At 39.3% G+C, this 16,943-nt stretch overlaps 1 protein-coding gene across 1 annotated transcript in view; it reads left to right on the top strand.

The window, feature by feature from the left end:
- wdr11 (WD repeat domain 11) overlaps nt 1–16,943 on the top strand; it is a 117,387-nt gene that overhangs the window by 58,639 nt on the left and 41,805 nt on the right. Inside the window, exons 13-16 of the mRNA XM_080205739.1 lie at nt 3,053–3,128; nt 3,710–3,818; nt 11,897–12,021; nt 13,205–13,352. Of these exons, the coding sequence (XP_080061865.1) occupies nt 3,053–3,128; nt 3,710–3,818; nt 11,897–12,021; nt 13,205–13,352 (458 nt within the window). The remainder of the gene's footprint in view (nt 1–3,052; nt 3,129–3,709; nt 3,819–11,896; nt 12,022–13,204; nt 13,353–16,943) is intronic.

The following is a 16,943-nucleotide window of genomic DNA, read 5'->3' as shown; positions in this document are numbered from 1 at the left end:
TGTCAGAGCCTCCTAGTTACTAAAAAGTGTAATGGAGGGGCTTATCAGTAGACAAAACCTAAATGCAATTACATCAGTATGTGTTTTTGTCCATTTGGGAATTATTTGTCCATGATTCCTTGGTTTAAAAAGGATTATTGAGGGTTAGGGCAGGAGATTCAGAGGAGATTTGCAAATAAACCTTTACACTCAGAGGATGGTGGGAATCTGAAATGCACTGCTTAGGAAGGTAATGGAAGCTGGAAACTTTACAACCTTTAAAAAATACTTGGATGAGTATTTGAAATATCATAATACTCAAGAATATGGGACAAGTGCTGGAAAATGTGATTAGCACGCTGTTAGCAGTAGTTATTATCGGTGATGGGCCAAAGGACCTTTTTCAGCGCTGCAAAACTCTTGTGATATAGAGATAATTCATTGCTTTTTCCACTCTCCTCCTCTCACCCCACCCCCCTGACACCTGTTCCCTTCATTAAACTTCATTCCTTTTCCTTACTCTTCTCTTCACCAACCTCAGTTTCTTTTTTCTCTCCACCATTCTACCTGTCCTTTTCTCCTTTCTGACGCTTTCATCTTCTTGCTCTCCCAACTGCTACTTCACTTCCCTTCCTTTCCTCTCCATCTGTCTGGTTTCAATTATCACCACAACCTTCAACTACTGTCTGCTTGTCCTAAATACTTCACTAATCTTTTGCGCGTGCAAAACTCCACTGAAGGTTGACTTACATGTTCAAAGAATAATGATTACCATTAGATCCAAGAAGCCTCCTCTTTGCTGAAGTTGCATTCAATTCCAGCCAATTTTTACCATTACGTACTATTTACGGAAATTGAAGAGAGATGCTGCAAATGTCTTTTTTTATGTTCTGATTCCTGTGTTGGAGAATGCACACTGCAGGCAAAAGCAGATTATTAGAGCCTAGGCTTGTGTTTCTTTCAGGCATAGCAGTACACTTTCTTTCACTATAACATTAAGCATGAGAACTCATTTGATTAAAATGATTAATGTGCAGAAAAACCCTGGAAAGAGAAAATTAAATGTCACTGGAATATAGTAATCTGGAATGGTCTTCATCATGCAAGAAAATACCTTAACTACTGTATCCCTTAAATATATTTTACAGATGTTCCAGTAAGTTAATGTCATAGAAATCTGTTAAGCCTTGTGGTATTGCAGCTTTCATAATGCTTATAAAGTGCTTTCAGATTTAAAGAGCTATTGTATCTTAATGGATTTTGTGTATTTGGGTAGAAAATGGGAGCTTTTCCAATTTGTAAAACATTGTTTTCCATATTCCAGAAAAGTTATTGTAACTTTATGGATTTTTCTGTATTTAGATTAAAATGGGAAGTTTTCCAATTTATAAGCTACTTCTCATATTCCAGAGAAGATTGCTTTTCCTAAATCAAAAGGTACAATCAAAAGATTATTGCGGCTAGACAGGGCAGCAGAATTGAAGCCACAATCACATCAGCCATGATTTTATCAAATGGCAAAGCAGGCTGAATACAAAAAGAAAATGCTGGAGAATCTCAGCAGGTCTGGCAGCATCTGTAAGGAGAGAAAAGAGCTAACGTTTCGAGTCTCGATAACTCTTTGTCAAAGCTGAATGGCTTACCCTGCTCTTAATTAGTCTGTATGCATGTATCTTTCTAAAATGGTTATTCTAATCGGATAGTTCAATTTATTAGTCAAAGTTTTCTTTTAATTATGTTGCGTAGTAATTAATCTTCCAAACAACCCAGTACTGGTTCTCATACATTTCGATGCAAAGTTTAATGCACACTCTGGTCATGTCCTGTATTCATCTGTACTGGTAGGCAGAGGTTCATTAAACAAAAATGCCTAAAATGGTACAGCAGCAGCTATGTTGAAGATCATTGTGGATTTAATTTAAAACATACCATACTGAACGTAACTGAAGCATGAAAGTTAGGACTGATTTGGTATCTTGCAATTAACTTTTTTAAACACTAACAATTGGCCAAAAGGTATCAATAATTCATTATACTAATTTAAGCACAAATTTGTTACAATTGCCTCCCAGCAGCATTGGCAGCCACAGCTTTGAACTTGGTCATAACACTAAACCAAAAGAGGTCACAGTACTGTTTTGAGAGAAACAGTGAACTGTGTAAACAGCTAGCTTTAATTTTTTAAAGGCTGTTCTTATTTCTGAGCATGTAGCGATGTATTTTTTAACTTGATAGCTTGGCACAAAAACTTCACTAGCCTCTTGGAAGCTGCAAATTTCAGCAGCTGTTGTTTTCTATAATGCTGCCAGTTCTGTAGGATTTACCTTTGGTGCAAATGGGTGCTTTTCAGAGCACTGACAGCAACGCAGAACTGCTCCAAATATAAGGGATTGAATAATATAAATTTGACATAGACAAAAGCATTGTAGAGGAAAGCAACATGAAGAAACCTAGTAAATTAAAGTGCAAGGAGTGATTTTTTTTTTAAAAATTCAATTCTGTGTATATATACACGTTCTTACGTACCAAATCTACGGGTGGGAATTACTTTTGTTAATAATTCCTAGGTGTAAAAATTTGATTAGAAATTAGAAGTACAATGGTGTCAAACTGATGGCGGGGCAGGCTCGAAGGGCTGGATGGCCTACTCCTGCTCCTATTTCTTATGTTCTTATGTATATATTGAGCATTTATGCAGTATTTGAAATATGATATGAAAAATGTTAAATAAGATGTCATTTAATTGCCATTCAAAAACATTTCTGTAGTTTCAGAAATGATTCCAAGTATTCCACCAAATCATTGACATGTTGTTTGATTCTGTTATTGTTGATCAGCAGGCATAGAACTGTTCTGTAGATGGGTCATTTCGACTCCAAGCATTAACTCTGTTTCTCGCTGAGTTTATGCAGCATTTTCTGTTATTATTTCAGATTTTCAGCTTCTGCGGTATTTTGCTTTTACGATAGGATAGGTTGAGATGTGGGAAATTTAGCAGGTCAGTTACTTTAGTTCCTGCCTATTCCATGTAGGTTGATTTTTCTGAATCTTTGTATATAATTTGACTTCCCAGGACGAAGTATTGCATTTAGAGGTGAGCGAGGCAATGATGAACCACCAATAGAAATGATTAAAGTGTCCCATTTGAAGTAAGTATGGCTGTGTTCCAGGGTGCTCTATTATCGGGTTAACCTTGAGCTTTCATGCCTTCTGATTTTATTGCATTAAAAACTGTTCACTTGCTCCACTGTTATTGTGTTCACAATACTGTATCACATATGTAGAATGAACAGTGGTATTTAATCTTGAAAATGTTGTTGGTTGATCCTATTAACAGCTATATCATTTAAAAGACACCATCATAATTACAGTGCTTGTGTTTGAGAATCTAGTGCATGTTCATCCCTGGGCATGTAGTGCTGCAATAAGTACTGTAATTTATAATTCTGTAGCTGGATACTTATTCTCATTTATCCTGGTCTGATGCTAGATATGAAAGGCACAACACCAGAGATTCATGGATGTGTTGCTGTCTTAGGTATATGATAAGCAAATGTGTGGTTCCTTAAATGAATTGCAAGATGATTAAATAGATCTTGGACTCTTTATAAAGATTTAAGTGCTGGTTTTACTTATTCACTGAAAATTGCTGTTTGTATGATAAATGTTTGAAAATAGCATTTAGACCGTGTCAATCCAACACACAGGATGATTTGTCTGTTTTATTTAGGCAGTTCTTGGCTGTGGTATTCAGAGACAAACCTTTGGAACTGTGGGATATTAGAACCTGCACTCTCCTCCGTGAAATGCCAAAAAACTTTCCCGCAGTAACAGCTTTGGTATGGACCCAATTTGCCACCGCAATATAATGTTTTTCTTATATATTGTGCTGCTTGTATGGTTGTATATATGTATTGTAGTTATAACACTTTAAACAAGTGCAAAATAGCTAAACAAGGTAACATTCCGGTAATCTAGTTATTGTTAAGGAGGCAATATGCTGTAGCTCAGAGCACTTAATTAAGAAGATTTTAACTCTACATTAGTACCACCCCTGAGGATTAGCTACTAGAATTTCATCATCTTAAACTTCAATATATGTGCTCTGATTGCTAGGATAGAGTCAAGAGAGTTATTAAATCATGCAGACCAGAAAGGTCTCTGGAACAGTTTGTTATCATTGCTGAGTTAACTGTTTAGTTGTGCTTGATCAAACAAGGTACGTACAATGGATGGAGTGGTCAGATGGGGAGAACAGTGGCAAATGAATTTAACTCTGAAACGCGTACTGTGATACATTTTGGGAAGCAAAGCAAAGGAATATATGTTCATCTAAGGGACCTTGGGATGCATGTTCAAAGATCCCATAAGGTGATTAAGATGGCATATGAGTTACTTGCCTTTTTTGGCTGAGGTGTAGAATATAAGAACAGGGAGGTTATGGTGAAGCTATATCAAATGCTTATTAAGCCACAGCTAGGCTACTGTGTGCACTTCTGGTCACCACACTATAGAAAGGATGTGATTGCGCTAGAAAGAGTACATAGGAGATTCACCAAGATGCTGCCAGGGCTGGAGTGTTTCAGCTATGAAGAGAGGCTGGTTTGGTTGGGGTTGTTTTCCTTGGATCAGAGAAGGCTGAGGGGGGACCTGATTGAGGTAAACAGAATTATGATGGCCTGTAAATATGGAAGAAACGTTTCCCCTTAGCAGAGGCATTAATAATCAAGGAGCACAGATTTAAGGTAGTAGATTTAGAGGCAATTTGAGGAAAAACATTTTTACCCAGAGGGTGGTGGGAATCTGGAACTCAGTGACTTGAAAAAGTGGTAAAGGCGGGAACACTCACAACATTTAAGATGCATTTAAATGAGCATGTGAAACACCATTGCATACAAGACTATGAATCAAGTGCTGGAAAATGGGGTTAAAACAGATAGGTGCTCGATGGTTGGCGTGACACGATAGGCCAAAGGGCCATGCAGTGCTGTAAAACAGTGACTAACCAGTATTTATGAATCAAGTAGAATTTACTGAGCAAAATGTGATTATATAATTAAAAGCATTGCTAACAGTGTGGAAGTTTCTTAATCTTCGAAGCCAAAGATTCCTTGAATGCTGCTAGTACAAGTGATGCCTTTCTTCTTTTCTGAAGTGACTTTACGACGAACTGTGTAGCAGAAATATTACTACACAGGAGCAATGGTGAAACTGTGCAGAAGAAGAAAACAAGTTTCCAAATTTTACCCCTAATTCCGAGGGTTTCCTTGTCCTTTATTAGGAAAAACCTTTTTCTCATTGGCTGAGGATAAGAATCAGCTGTTGTCACCCCATCCTTTATAACTAGAGTCATGTCTCTTTTTTCCTTTAGGCCACAGGAATTACATTTGACTGTGAGCAGATTACACATCCTTTTTAGATACAGATTGCAGGTACACAAAAGAGCTATATCCTCTAATCAGTTAAACAACCTATCTGAAACAAATCACAGAACATAGAACATAGAACCCTACAGTGCAGAAAGAGGCCCTTCGGCCCATCAAGTCTGCACCGAACACAATCCCACCCAGGCCCTACCCCCATATCCCTCCATATTATACCCACTAATCCCTCTAACCTAACATCCCTGGACACTGAGGGACAATTTCTTAGCATGGCCAATCAACTTAACCCACACATCTTTGGACTGCGGGAGGAAACCGGAGTACCTGGAGGAAACCCTCGCAGACACGAGGAGAATGTGCAAACTCCACACAGACAGTGACCCGAGCCGGGAATCGAACCTAGGATCCTGGAGCTGTGAAGCAGCAGTGCTAACCACTGTGCTACCGTGCTGCATGTTTATAAATCATATAAACATGCTAACTTATTCCCAAAGGGACTAAGGTAATTAATGACAGTAATAATTCCTAGCCTAATATCAGGAAAGGGCAGGCCTTTTTAAAATATAGATGTTCTGTCCTACATATATGGTTGATAAAGCAATTAGTAAGTTAAAACCTATTAAAATACAATTCTCCCATCCTGTTGCACTTTTTTTTTAACTGCAGTGAGCCGGGAAATTGGGTGGCCCCTGATCCGTGGGATCCACGCTGGGTGTCCTGACCCAAACATGTCTCCCAGTGCTGGATTTCTGGCGCAGAGCTGCATAAATTATCCAGAGGCTAATCACAATATTATTTAAATCGCATTAGTGGGCCCAGGACTCAAATCTCTGGGTCCACTAGCCCGTCTCAGGATTGGTCGGGGAGGGAAGGAGGTAAGCGATCTGGCCTAGCCATTGGGGTAATGGGGTTGGCCAGCATTGCATGGGGGGTGTGCTGCTGGAGATTGGGGCGGGCAGGGAAAGGGGGTTGTTGAGGCTGGGCCTGGACCAGGAGACCAGTGATTGGGCCGTGGGGGATGAGAATGCCAGCGTTGCCGACAGTGCGGGGCTGCTGTGCATGTGCACATCTAGACGCTGACACATCAATGCATGCACAGTGGCCCACTCAGCACTATGCTGATGGTCTCTTCTGTGGGAGTAGGCCCCACCCACTGACTTTTCTTTACATGATTTATGCTGGGGCACTCAGCAGTGCAGTGTGGGAGATTCTTCGCTGAACTCCTGCTGATAAAACCAGTTTGATTTACTCCAATTTTCACGTAAATTCAACACTTAGAATATTTTTGGGAGAATTCTGCCCCAAATGAGAGAATGCTGAGACAGTGGAGAGGAACCATCAGAAGGATAAGCAAAGGCCCTAAAAAAAAAGGAGTTCCTGACAGGAGGCAAGGAGCGGGGAGATGGAGAGGTACCAAAAGAGGAGGTTCAGACAGGGGAAAGGGAGAGGTCTCCATTAAGAAGAAAGAGGGAGGAGCAGAAAAAGGGCTACAGAAACTGCTGATTGGAAAAGGCAGTAGAAGATTGGAGAGTCCATTCTGCGGGGCTGCTGGGACAAAAGTAACCCTTTGGAGTTCAGCACAGAAATCCAGGGGAACACAGTTTTGGGGGCGATAACCATGAAACCCTGTGAGGTGGGTTATCATTGAGGTTATCCAAGTGGGAATCCTAGGGAAGGTCAAAAATGAAAACCTTGTGAGAGGGAATGAGTTTCAAGATTGGCTGACTTGCATAGTTTATTGATATCTGGGTCGGTTGTTTAGAAATCCATGGATTCTGTCTTGGTCACACCTGCTATTCATTGTGTAACGTGGTCTGTTCATTCACAGTTTGCCTGTTAATTTGCATGTACCTCATATTAACCCTGAATGATAAGTGTATGAGAGAGCTATTATTAGTTTTATGTTTCTGACCTTGTATGATAAAGTTTATCTTTGTTCAAAAACCGTAGAATCCTGTGACTTTACTCTCTTGGCAAGTGTTTTGAAAGTCAACATTTGTCTACCTTAAACAAAAAGTTATTGTATCTTGCAAAACATTTTTGGCGGGGCGGTGGTTAAGTCCAGGATCATAGCACTGGCCACGTAATTAATTCAACAGATCCAATTGAGCAAAACGGAAGACAACATGATGGACTGTTTAAGAATGCATTTTATATAACTCAAATTCTTTTGAAATGAACTACACTCAGCAAACAATAACTGAGATTTGATACTGTTCGCAATGGAGAAAAGAACAAGCTAAATGTTTTTGCCCACGTTGGAACTGAAAATTGCTGCAGTAAGGGAAGTGAGACACCTCCCACACAAATTGTTTACAAAATGAAAAATGACATTAAAATTCGCTGGGAAAATGCCAACAGCAATATAATGCAACTGAAAACAAAAGGATTTGACCCAATTAAAGTAAGAATAATGAAGTGAGCATCAGTTGATCTGCATTTACTATGCATATTGAAGCCTTAAGAATGACTAACAAGATGGTAACAATTGCCATTCATTAGAGGGAAGTGGTCCTGTATGGAAATGTCTCCTGGGAGGCATTCTTGTGATTATTAATTAAGGGAAAAAAAATCCATCTCGTAACAATACACAATACCTTAGCTCAGAGCAGTAACCCTCGCTGCACCCCAGCAAAATCAGATTACAACCTTGCGTGACCACTGTAACTAACACTGTGTCACACAGGAGCACTCTTGTAGTACTGCAGTCACCTGACGAAGGAGCAGCGCTCCGAAAGCTAGTGGCATTTGCTATCAAATAAACCTGTTGGACTTTAACCTGGTGTTGTGAGACTGCTTACTGTGTTTACCCCAGTCCAATGCCGGCATCTCCACATCAGTACAGCATTAATGCAGAGCCAGACTACAATGAGCATTGATCAGTTCAGGAGGCTCATTAAAAAAAACTTTAAAAAGCCTGTTTCACATAGTACAATAAATAAAAATAGAAATTCTGGCAATGCACACACTATCACCATTTTAAAAGGAAAAGGTGAACTAATAATTGTGTGGAGACTCTTAATTCTGACCAGGGCACCACTACTCAAGATGTTAACCTATTTTCTCTGGCAGATCTCTATGTTCGAGGTTTTCTATCGTCATGTATTGCTTGCTATGGTAGTGCTCACAGTGAGTAAGACAGGCTTCATTGTATTCAGCTTTGAACTAGATAAGGGCATCCCCTGCAGCAAAGCATTTGCATCTAAGCTGAAATGTTAATGCAGTGTGATGAAAGCAAAAAGCTGGAAAAAACAGACTCTTACCGTTATTTTTCCTCCTTCAAAGTGGACTGCAGCAGGAAAGAAATTGATTCACAAATGTAAAATGCAGAAACATAAATTACCTGAATTCCCCTCTTCTCAAGATCAGTTACTCCTTCCGAGAAATCCCCCTAACACGCTCAGTAGAAACTTCTTCCTGCTATCTCTATCGCATATGCTCAACAAGCCGATTGGCTTCACAGGAACTTGAGGGAAGTGGGTGGAGGCTCTTAAACATTTCATATGATAGAACATGTGTAGCTAATTTATTAATATGTAATTTGATAAACCTGTGCAAGTGTGAACGTTTTACATTCCTTGAGGCATTTACGTTGTTTTCCTGTTCCTGTGAATGGAACACCTTTATTTATTATTAGTGTCAGAGATAGGCTTACATTAACACTGCAATGAAGTAATGAAGTTACTGTGAAAGTCCTCTAGTCATAACACGTTCCGGCAACTGTTCGGATACACTGAGGGAGAATTTAACATGACCAATGCATCTAACCAGCACATCTTTTGGACTGTGGGAGGAAACCCATGCAGACACGGGAGAATGTTCAGACTCTGCATAGACAGTGACCCAAGTGGGGAATTTGAACCCAAGTCCTTGGCGCTGTGAGGCAGCAGTGCTAACCACTGTGCTGCTCTGTTGAGGATTTGAGTTCAGCCCCAACTGCTATGATTGCTTTGTCAAATGTATTTCGCATTTCATTTTGCAAAGTGTTCTGAAAGTTAAAAACGTGGTTTGAAGAAAAAATACAAGATCCTAAAAAGGTGTGTATAGAAGAACAGTTAGGAAGGATGAGGGCCCAGAAGCCAAAATGTTTACCAAGAAAAATTAGTGTGTGTTAGTTTGATGAAATTGTGAGTAAAAGGACTTAAAAATGAGAAAATTTGGGAAATATAGTAACATACATTCCTTGCTTTTTCAGGGGATTGGTGGCCTTGGGCTCACTCGGCCTTTTGGCTAAGATCGAGTGTAGTATTGACATGCTGCACTTGGTTGAAGTCATTAGGTTACATTTCAGCTTCACTTGAAGCAATTTTTTAAAAGCAGCATCTCAGCCTTTTGGCTAAGATGCAAATAAGATCACGCCTTGAAGGAGGAACTACACCTACTCCAATCAGTGTGGATCATGTAGATCAGCCCAGGACAAGTGGTGAGAGCCCTGTCTTGTCAGCTTGAATCGGGAATGTCCCAACTTGTTGGGACACTGAATTGGCTTTAATTTGACTTGATTGGATTGGAATAAAGTAAACAAAAAAAAATTGTTAACAATGATATTTGTAGCTATGTTTGGAAGATTAATGAGGAACCAAATATTGTTGAAAGAAATAGGGAAAATTGTAGACATTTTCTCAGAAATGGGTCAGAGTGCTTTTTACACTGAATGGAATATCCCAGCCATTAGACAAAATGATTTGTGCTCACTTCACTTGTTAAAAGTTTTGTATAAATAGCTATTGTTACAGCATGTTATTTTGAGTACAGAGTGTTCTTTAAGCCTTTTTTCCAATGTAATTGTTTTACTGACGTCTGTTGAGGGTTCAGAGCTTGTGCAGCTTTTGGAGGCCTCTTGGCCTGTATACAATTGCTGTTCTGCTGAGTTAGTTACTGTTAAACTTTATTATTTATTCATGTAAAGAAGACCATTCTTTAAACCATGCATTCAACAACCTTAGTTGTGGTCTCAAGTTACCACAACTATATATGTTGGATTATTGTAAAAGTTTTTAACTGCTATGTGCAAAATCAGTAAAACAGATTTTGATCAAATATTATGGAATTCATCCTTCCAATAATGGTTATTGGGTCAAGAGATACTTCTCTTCTGAAAACTAAGGTTTAAAATCAGAGGAAAATCAATAATATCCAATGCATGTATTTTTAATTACACCATTAGAACAAAGAACAGTACAGCACAGGAACAGGCCCTTCGGCCCACCAAGTCTGTGTTGACACAGATGCCTCTCCAATATTTTCTTTACGTGGTCCATATCCCTGCCTTTTCATGTATCTATCCAGGTGTCTTTTGAACGTTGTTATAGAATCTGCTTCCACCACCTCTGGCAGCGCATTCAACACCCTCTGTGTGAAAAACTTGCCCCTTGCATCTCTCTTAAACTTTCCCCCCTTACTCTCAACCTATGCCCCTGCGTAATTGACCCTTCAACAAGAATATAGATGATATAGTGACAAACTTGACCAAAGTATTTTCAGAGTTGTAGAACATCACAGCACAAATTTGATTCATTAAGTAAGATACCTAAGCTATTTTGTCTCTTGTTTGCTCCCATTTCCTTTGATATATCTATTTTCAAACATCTAATTCTTCTCTTAGATAATTTATCAGCTCCTTTGCAATACATATGTGACAGAGATTTTCATATTCTAAATGTGTGTAAAGACTTTTTTAACCTAATTTCTGTGATTATTTTAAATTTATGGCCTTTCATATCTTCTGTCTGACACCTGGAAAGAGTGCTTTATTATTTACCTGATACCAAGTCAATCCTAGCTTATTGGATTCCAGTGGAATTAACCCTAAAATTTTTTGTCTGTTCATAAGCTCATTACTCATAAGTTCATAAACTCATTACTAGAAATATTCTATTGACTCTACATTGCAATTTTACCGCTGGTTTGATATACATTTGCTGACAGTTAATTGCAGCTATCTATCCATCCTGCTGGTCTATGTTTGTCCTTTGGAGACTTCCGTAAATCTCTCAACAATTTGTCATCCACTTCCACTCTCCTCGAATTTTGCCTCATCAAATTTGCTATGAGTTCCTCAACGCCAACCTGTAGATCATTTGTGTTCCCTTGTGTTTGGCTGTGCTAGCATTTCGGCAGTCACTAACACATGCCTCCCAGACATGAATCTTGGTTTCAGTGTAATGCCAACACAAAATAATAAGAAATCTGACCAAATAAATGTCAAAGGGATACACAATTGAGGACTTTTTTTGTCACAATTTTGTAAATTCCAGATTTGGTGCCCCACACCACTGGAAATCTCACCAACCAGTATTAAAGCACTGATGTCACCAAAGTTCTGTATGGTTTTTACAATATTCAGCAAGACTTGTGTGACTGCTTTGAGTAATGATGTAACAGCTGGCGCCCGTGCCAGATATGATGAAGGATATCAGGGTGCTTTTTGACCTATGGCAGGCTCAATTTAATACAATGTATGAAGGAAACAAGTAGGGACTTCTTTTGGCAAGTTGTAAATAGTAGAGTTCATTGTGCTTCTTTATCTACAGGAATGGTCTCCTACTCACAACCTGAGGAGTCTGCGCAAAAAGCAGTTGGCAGTCCGAGAAGCCATGGCCAGACAAACTGTTGGCTCTGATGCAGAGGCCAGTAACATTGAATCGCCTATGATCAGGTGACTGGGTATTGTTGACATTCATGGGATTGATTTTGCAAGGTCCTGATACTGTGGGGTAGAGATGCCGGCATTGGATTGGGGTAAACACAGTAAGAAGTCTCGCAACACCAGGTTTAAATCCAACTGGTTTATTTGATAGTAATCCCACAAGCTTTCGGAAACAGTGTTCCATCGTCAGGTGTGTGGAAGGTTCTGATCTGAGAAAGGCATATAAAGACACACGCAGTTTTTAGAATACTGATTAGAATGCAAGTCTTTGCAGCTAACCTGCTGTTCAAGTCTTAAAAGATGCAGACAGTGTGAGTGGAGATAGCATTAGCATAGGTTAAAGAGATGTGTATTGTCTCCAGACAGGACAGTAAGTGAGATTTTACAAGCCCAGGCAAGTCATGAGGGGGTTACAGATCGTGTGACATGAGCCCCAGATCCCGGTTGAGGCCGTCCTCATGTGTGTGGAACTTGGCTATCAGTCTCTGCTCAGCAACTCTGCGCTGTCGTGTATTGTGAAGGCCGCCTCGGAGAATGCTTACCTGAAGATAAAATCTCACTTACTGTCCTGTCTGGAGACAATACACATCTCTTTAACCTATGCTAATGCTATCTTCGTTCACATTGTCTGCATCTTTTAAGACTTGAATAGCAGGTTAGCTGCAAAGACTTGCATTCTATTCAGTATTCTGTAAACTGTGTGTGTCTTTATATGCCTTTCTCAGATCAGAACCTTCCACACACCTGACGAAGGAACACTGTTTCCGAAAGCTTGTGAGATTACTATCAAATAAACTGGTTGGATTTAAACCTGGTGTTGTGAGACTTCTTACTGTGGGGTATAGCAGACAGGGGCTAGAAATTGAGGGTGTAGGAGCTAGCATTTATGGGCTTACTATACCAGTTTGCACAACACTAATGGTCCCTCCATAACAAAAATCCTCTCTTTACTACAAGATTCTTTGTCAACTGTGGCAGTGTGATCTCTTGCTAAGTAAGAAATGAAGGTAGAGCCCATTAATTTTGGTATCTCTGATTCTAGTTCATCGCCATTTCTACGTTTTGTACTAGGAATGATGATGCACTGTGTGCCTTTTTAAGTGATTTGGCTCCAGCATGAGTTATTATGATTGTCAAAAGGTCAAGATGTATTGATTATGAATTCAATAAAGCTGATATTTGTATTCTCCAGTTTGCTGCAGGAAGCAGAGAGTAAAGCTGAAATTAGCCACAACATTTCTGCACGTGAGCACTTCATATTCACTGACACCGATGGGCAGGTCTTCCATCTCACTGTAGAGGGAAACTTGGTGAAGGACGGGGCCAGAATTCCTCCAGACGTAAGTACAATTAAGGACAATTCTCGATGTGAAATAATGGGATTATTTTGCATACTGGCTGAAGTGCCGTCAAATTACACAACCTACAAATGACCCATAAGTAGAAATGACAATTAGCCATCTGGTGTGATAAATGCTATTGCAAATTTCTCTGATGTTACTGATAATAGTACCTAGACATTTCATATTTGTTACTGATTTTTATGTTACAATTTTCAATGCTCAGAGTTAATTAGCGGCTTTAGGTAAATTTAGATTTTTATATTTTGTAATCAAAGCAACAAGTGCAGATCAAATACAGTGATACAAGACTGGGTTAATATGCAGAATGCTGGTTGCAATTGCATTTATCACCTCATTGACCTGAGTTCAGATTTTCTCTGCCTCAGGTTTGTAATGGTTCCAATATTAATCCTCTTGGGGCAAGACACCATTGCAAAAAGCTGAGTCTAATTCACAGATTTACAGAACTATTATATCACAGAAAAATTTGTCATTTGCTTAAGACAGGGTACATATTTTCCTTCTCACCCAATTCCGGGTGCAGGTTTACAAGACCAAGACTTAAAAAAAAAGTGTCTGGGGGAATGTTGCTAGATTTTGGTCAGCACGCACTATAAGTAACGCAGAGCCCTACTAAGCTGCCAAGATCAGTACTAGCTTTTGGAATCATCTGAAGTGAGATGGAATAAATCCAAGCTTCCAGTGCCAGGGTCCTTCTCTCACTTTTGTTCAGGATGAATGATGTGTGAATTGATGTTATGATCTCAATAGAGAACTGTAACATTTTTTGTAAAAAGTGGATGAAATTTGAAATCCCAGCTATTTGCTAAAAGAGTAAAGCTACATGATTCCACAGTTTAAATGGAAGATCTTTTACTAAACAAGAGTCAACAGAGGACACAGTAAATACTATGAATCCTAAATTCTAACATCTAGTATTCAGATGAGTCAAATATGAATTAACAGGCAATCATGAACAAGTATAATGTAGGAATTACACGTTACATGGCAGTGAACAAGTGTAATGTAGGAATTAAGCATTATATTGGCAGATACCACCAATACAGCCCCTCTAGATTGGCTTAGCAGTCCACTCAGATTTTAGAGATTGCAATGAGTTATAAAGGAACTAGTCTGATTCCCAACCGACAGCAATATGCAGTCAACTTGAGTCCCAAGGCTTCACCACAAAATGGCACACATTTGCTGAAACTGCTCAACTCAGTTTGCTCTGGGTAAACCCACAGTGGTATCTTCCAGTAACAGAAACAGCTACAGTGACGTATTTTCAGCTTGCAGTTCTAAACTGCTGGGGTCTCCTTCAACTTGCTTTACTGCATTGGTGGCCTCAGCGCTGCTACTGCTGCTTGGACTGACCTGTGTCCTGTTACATCTTTCAACAGGGTCAATTTCTGTCTTGATAGCACTTCTCGGCCTTTTGGCTAAGACCAAGCATCAAAACAAGCCCAAGCTAGAGTGCGATGTCACATCTTGTCAGCTTGGATTGTCAGCTTGTTTTTTCCCTTGTGGAGATGTTGAATTTGATTCAATTGGATTTTGAATTTGGTTTTTCCTTGAGCAAGCAAGGAATGGATTTGGGGTTGCCTGGTCCACGCTAAGCACTGGCTTTGTAACTTTAAGAATGGAGGTAACATCCAATGTATCAAAATTTGCTACATTCTGTGCCTTAAACATTACAATATATCGAGTTAACCAGCTCTCGTTCTCACAGATGTTAAATTAAGATAGTTCCATATCCACAATTGGCAGTTCATAAAGCAGGGTCTGACAAGTTCAACAAAAATTTGCCCTGTTGATGTGGAACTCGTAAAGTACAGAGAAAAGCTTTTATTCATCGTTCTACTGTGAATTGCGTCCTGCAATTTGTTGCAAAAGTTGAAAGTGACCTCTGATTGGCATCTCATTAGGGGAGTGCTTAATACGCAGTGACTGCCTTGGGCAGAGTGGGGTCTTTGCCTGTTGAATTTAGCTGCTGCATTTATTTTTATCCTGCGTTTTGCTTTCCAGTTGTATTTATAATGCAGTGGAGTTCAACCATTAGAATTTGGATCTGATGGTTGGAAGCTTTGTTTTCAGCACCACTTTAGTTGACTTGGGATTTGCTCACCATTGAGGGTTCACTGCAAATACTGACCTTTCTAACAGGCAATCCCACCCCAGGTGAAATAGACAAACCCAGGAGCATAAAAATATAATTGAAAATAGAAATGAAATGGACTGCAGGAGGCTGAGTCGCAGGGGCTTTGCAGGTAGCCAGTGCTGACGGCCTGACTATATTATGAAAGAAATCCTTCACATCTTTGTTTCCTATTGAGTGTATTCATTCTCAGGATAATTTCACGCAAATATACAGCAAATCACATTTTCGCCTGGAGGTTGGGAATTACTTTTTTGGTTCTGCTGCAGTGAAGTTAAGTCCAATATGATTTCTCTGCAAAATAGGTTGTGTCTCAATAAGCTGAATAATTGTGAAATGGCGGTCCCATTTCTATGGTTTACACAATAAAGTGCCTTGGTATTTGTATTAGGCATCTTATATAGTGTTACTATGGTTACCAATTATCTTTCAGGCTTCATCTTATGTTTAGCTGCCTATTTCTTTACAGTGCAAATAATTGTAAATCATCAACACATTTCCAGGATGTTTTTAATGAATTGCTGCTGCATTTGTAGGTACCTCCCTGGCCAAAACCAGTTTGCTTACATCCTGATTTTTTTTTGATGTGCAACACTTGTATTTATGTTTACGAAATATTTGTTAAATACCAGACTCTCTACTGTGGAGTATTTACCGCATTCGTTTTAATGAGTTCCTGCACTTACGGATGCATTGTACAGCATCAGCTAGTGATGTTTCAGAGATCCATTTGAATTTATGGCAACAGGGCTTTCTTCTATTTCACTTGCAGTTTGATCTGTGAATTTATGAATTGATAAACATATGATATTTCAGAATAAGAGCATCATGAGAATTTTACACTCCCTATAAATGGGAATAGCACCAGATGTTACTAATGGGGTTCAGCCTGTTATTTTTTTAATGGGGCTGTCTGACACAGTCAGCACAGTTGTACAGTAAATATGAATTATGGTGAGATTCATGACTCTTACTACTGATTGTTGTAGGGTTGGTTCTGCTTTTACATCTCTGCTCTGTGTTCCCTGCTTGATGGAGAAATGTCAATGTGTAAACCAGTGTGTCATCTGAAAAAGCTTTCCCTATCTCATAATAGGATGTTGCTGAGTTTCAATACCAATTATTGTACAATTAAAGCAGTCTGGAGGACACTGGCTATCCGTGAACATAGCTTTGGTAATAGTTCAAATAATTGTAACTTGCTGAGATGCGCAAGGTAGCTGTCAGGGGCCTTGTGCATGCCCTAGGCAATAAGAAATTATATAGCAAACTGCTGAACAGGTGAACAGCATGAGTGTGGAGACCCTCAGTGGAAACATAATTATGGATTAAGCTAAAATAAAAGTTTCTATTCAGGTAATAAAACATGATCTTACATATGTGAAGCAAATGGAACCTTTCAATCCCAAAATGTTCTTTTTTAAATAAAC

The sequence above is a fragment of the Carcharhinus amblyrhynchos genome, chromosome 17 (assembly GCF_965287045.1).
Source record: "Carcharhinus amblyrhynchos chromosome 17, sCarAmb.v2.hapA, whole genome shotgun sequence".
Taxonomy (NCBI): Eukaryota; Metazoa; Chordata; class Chondrichthyes; order Carcharhiniformes; family Carcharhinidae; genus Carcharhinus; species Carcharhinus amblyrhynchos.
The sequence above is the reverse complement of the archived record's forward strand: the minus strand, read 5'-3'. Positions and strand labels throughout refer to the sequence as shown.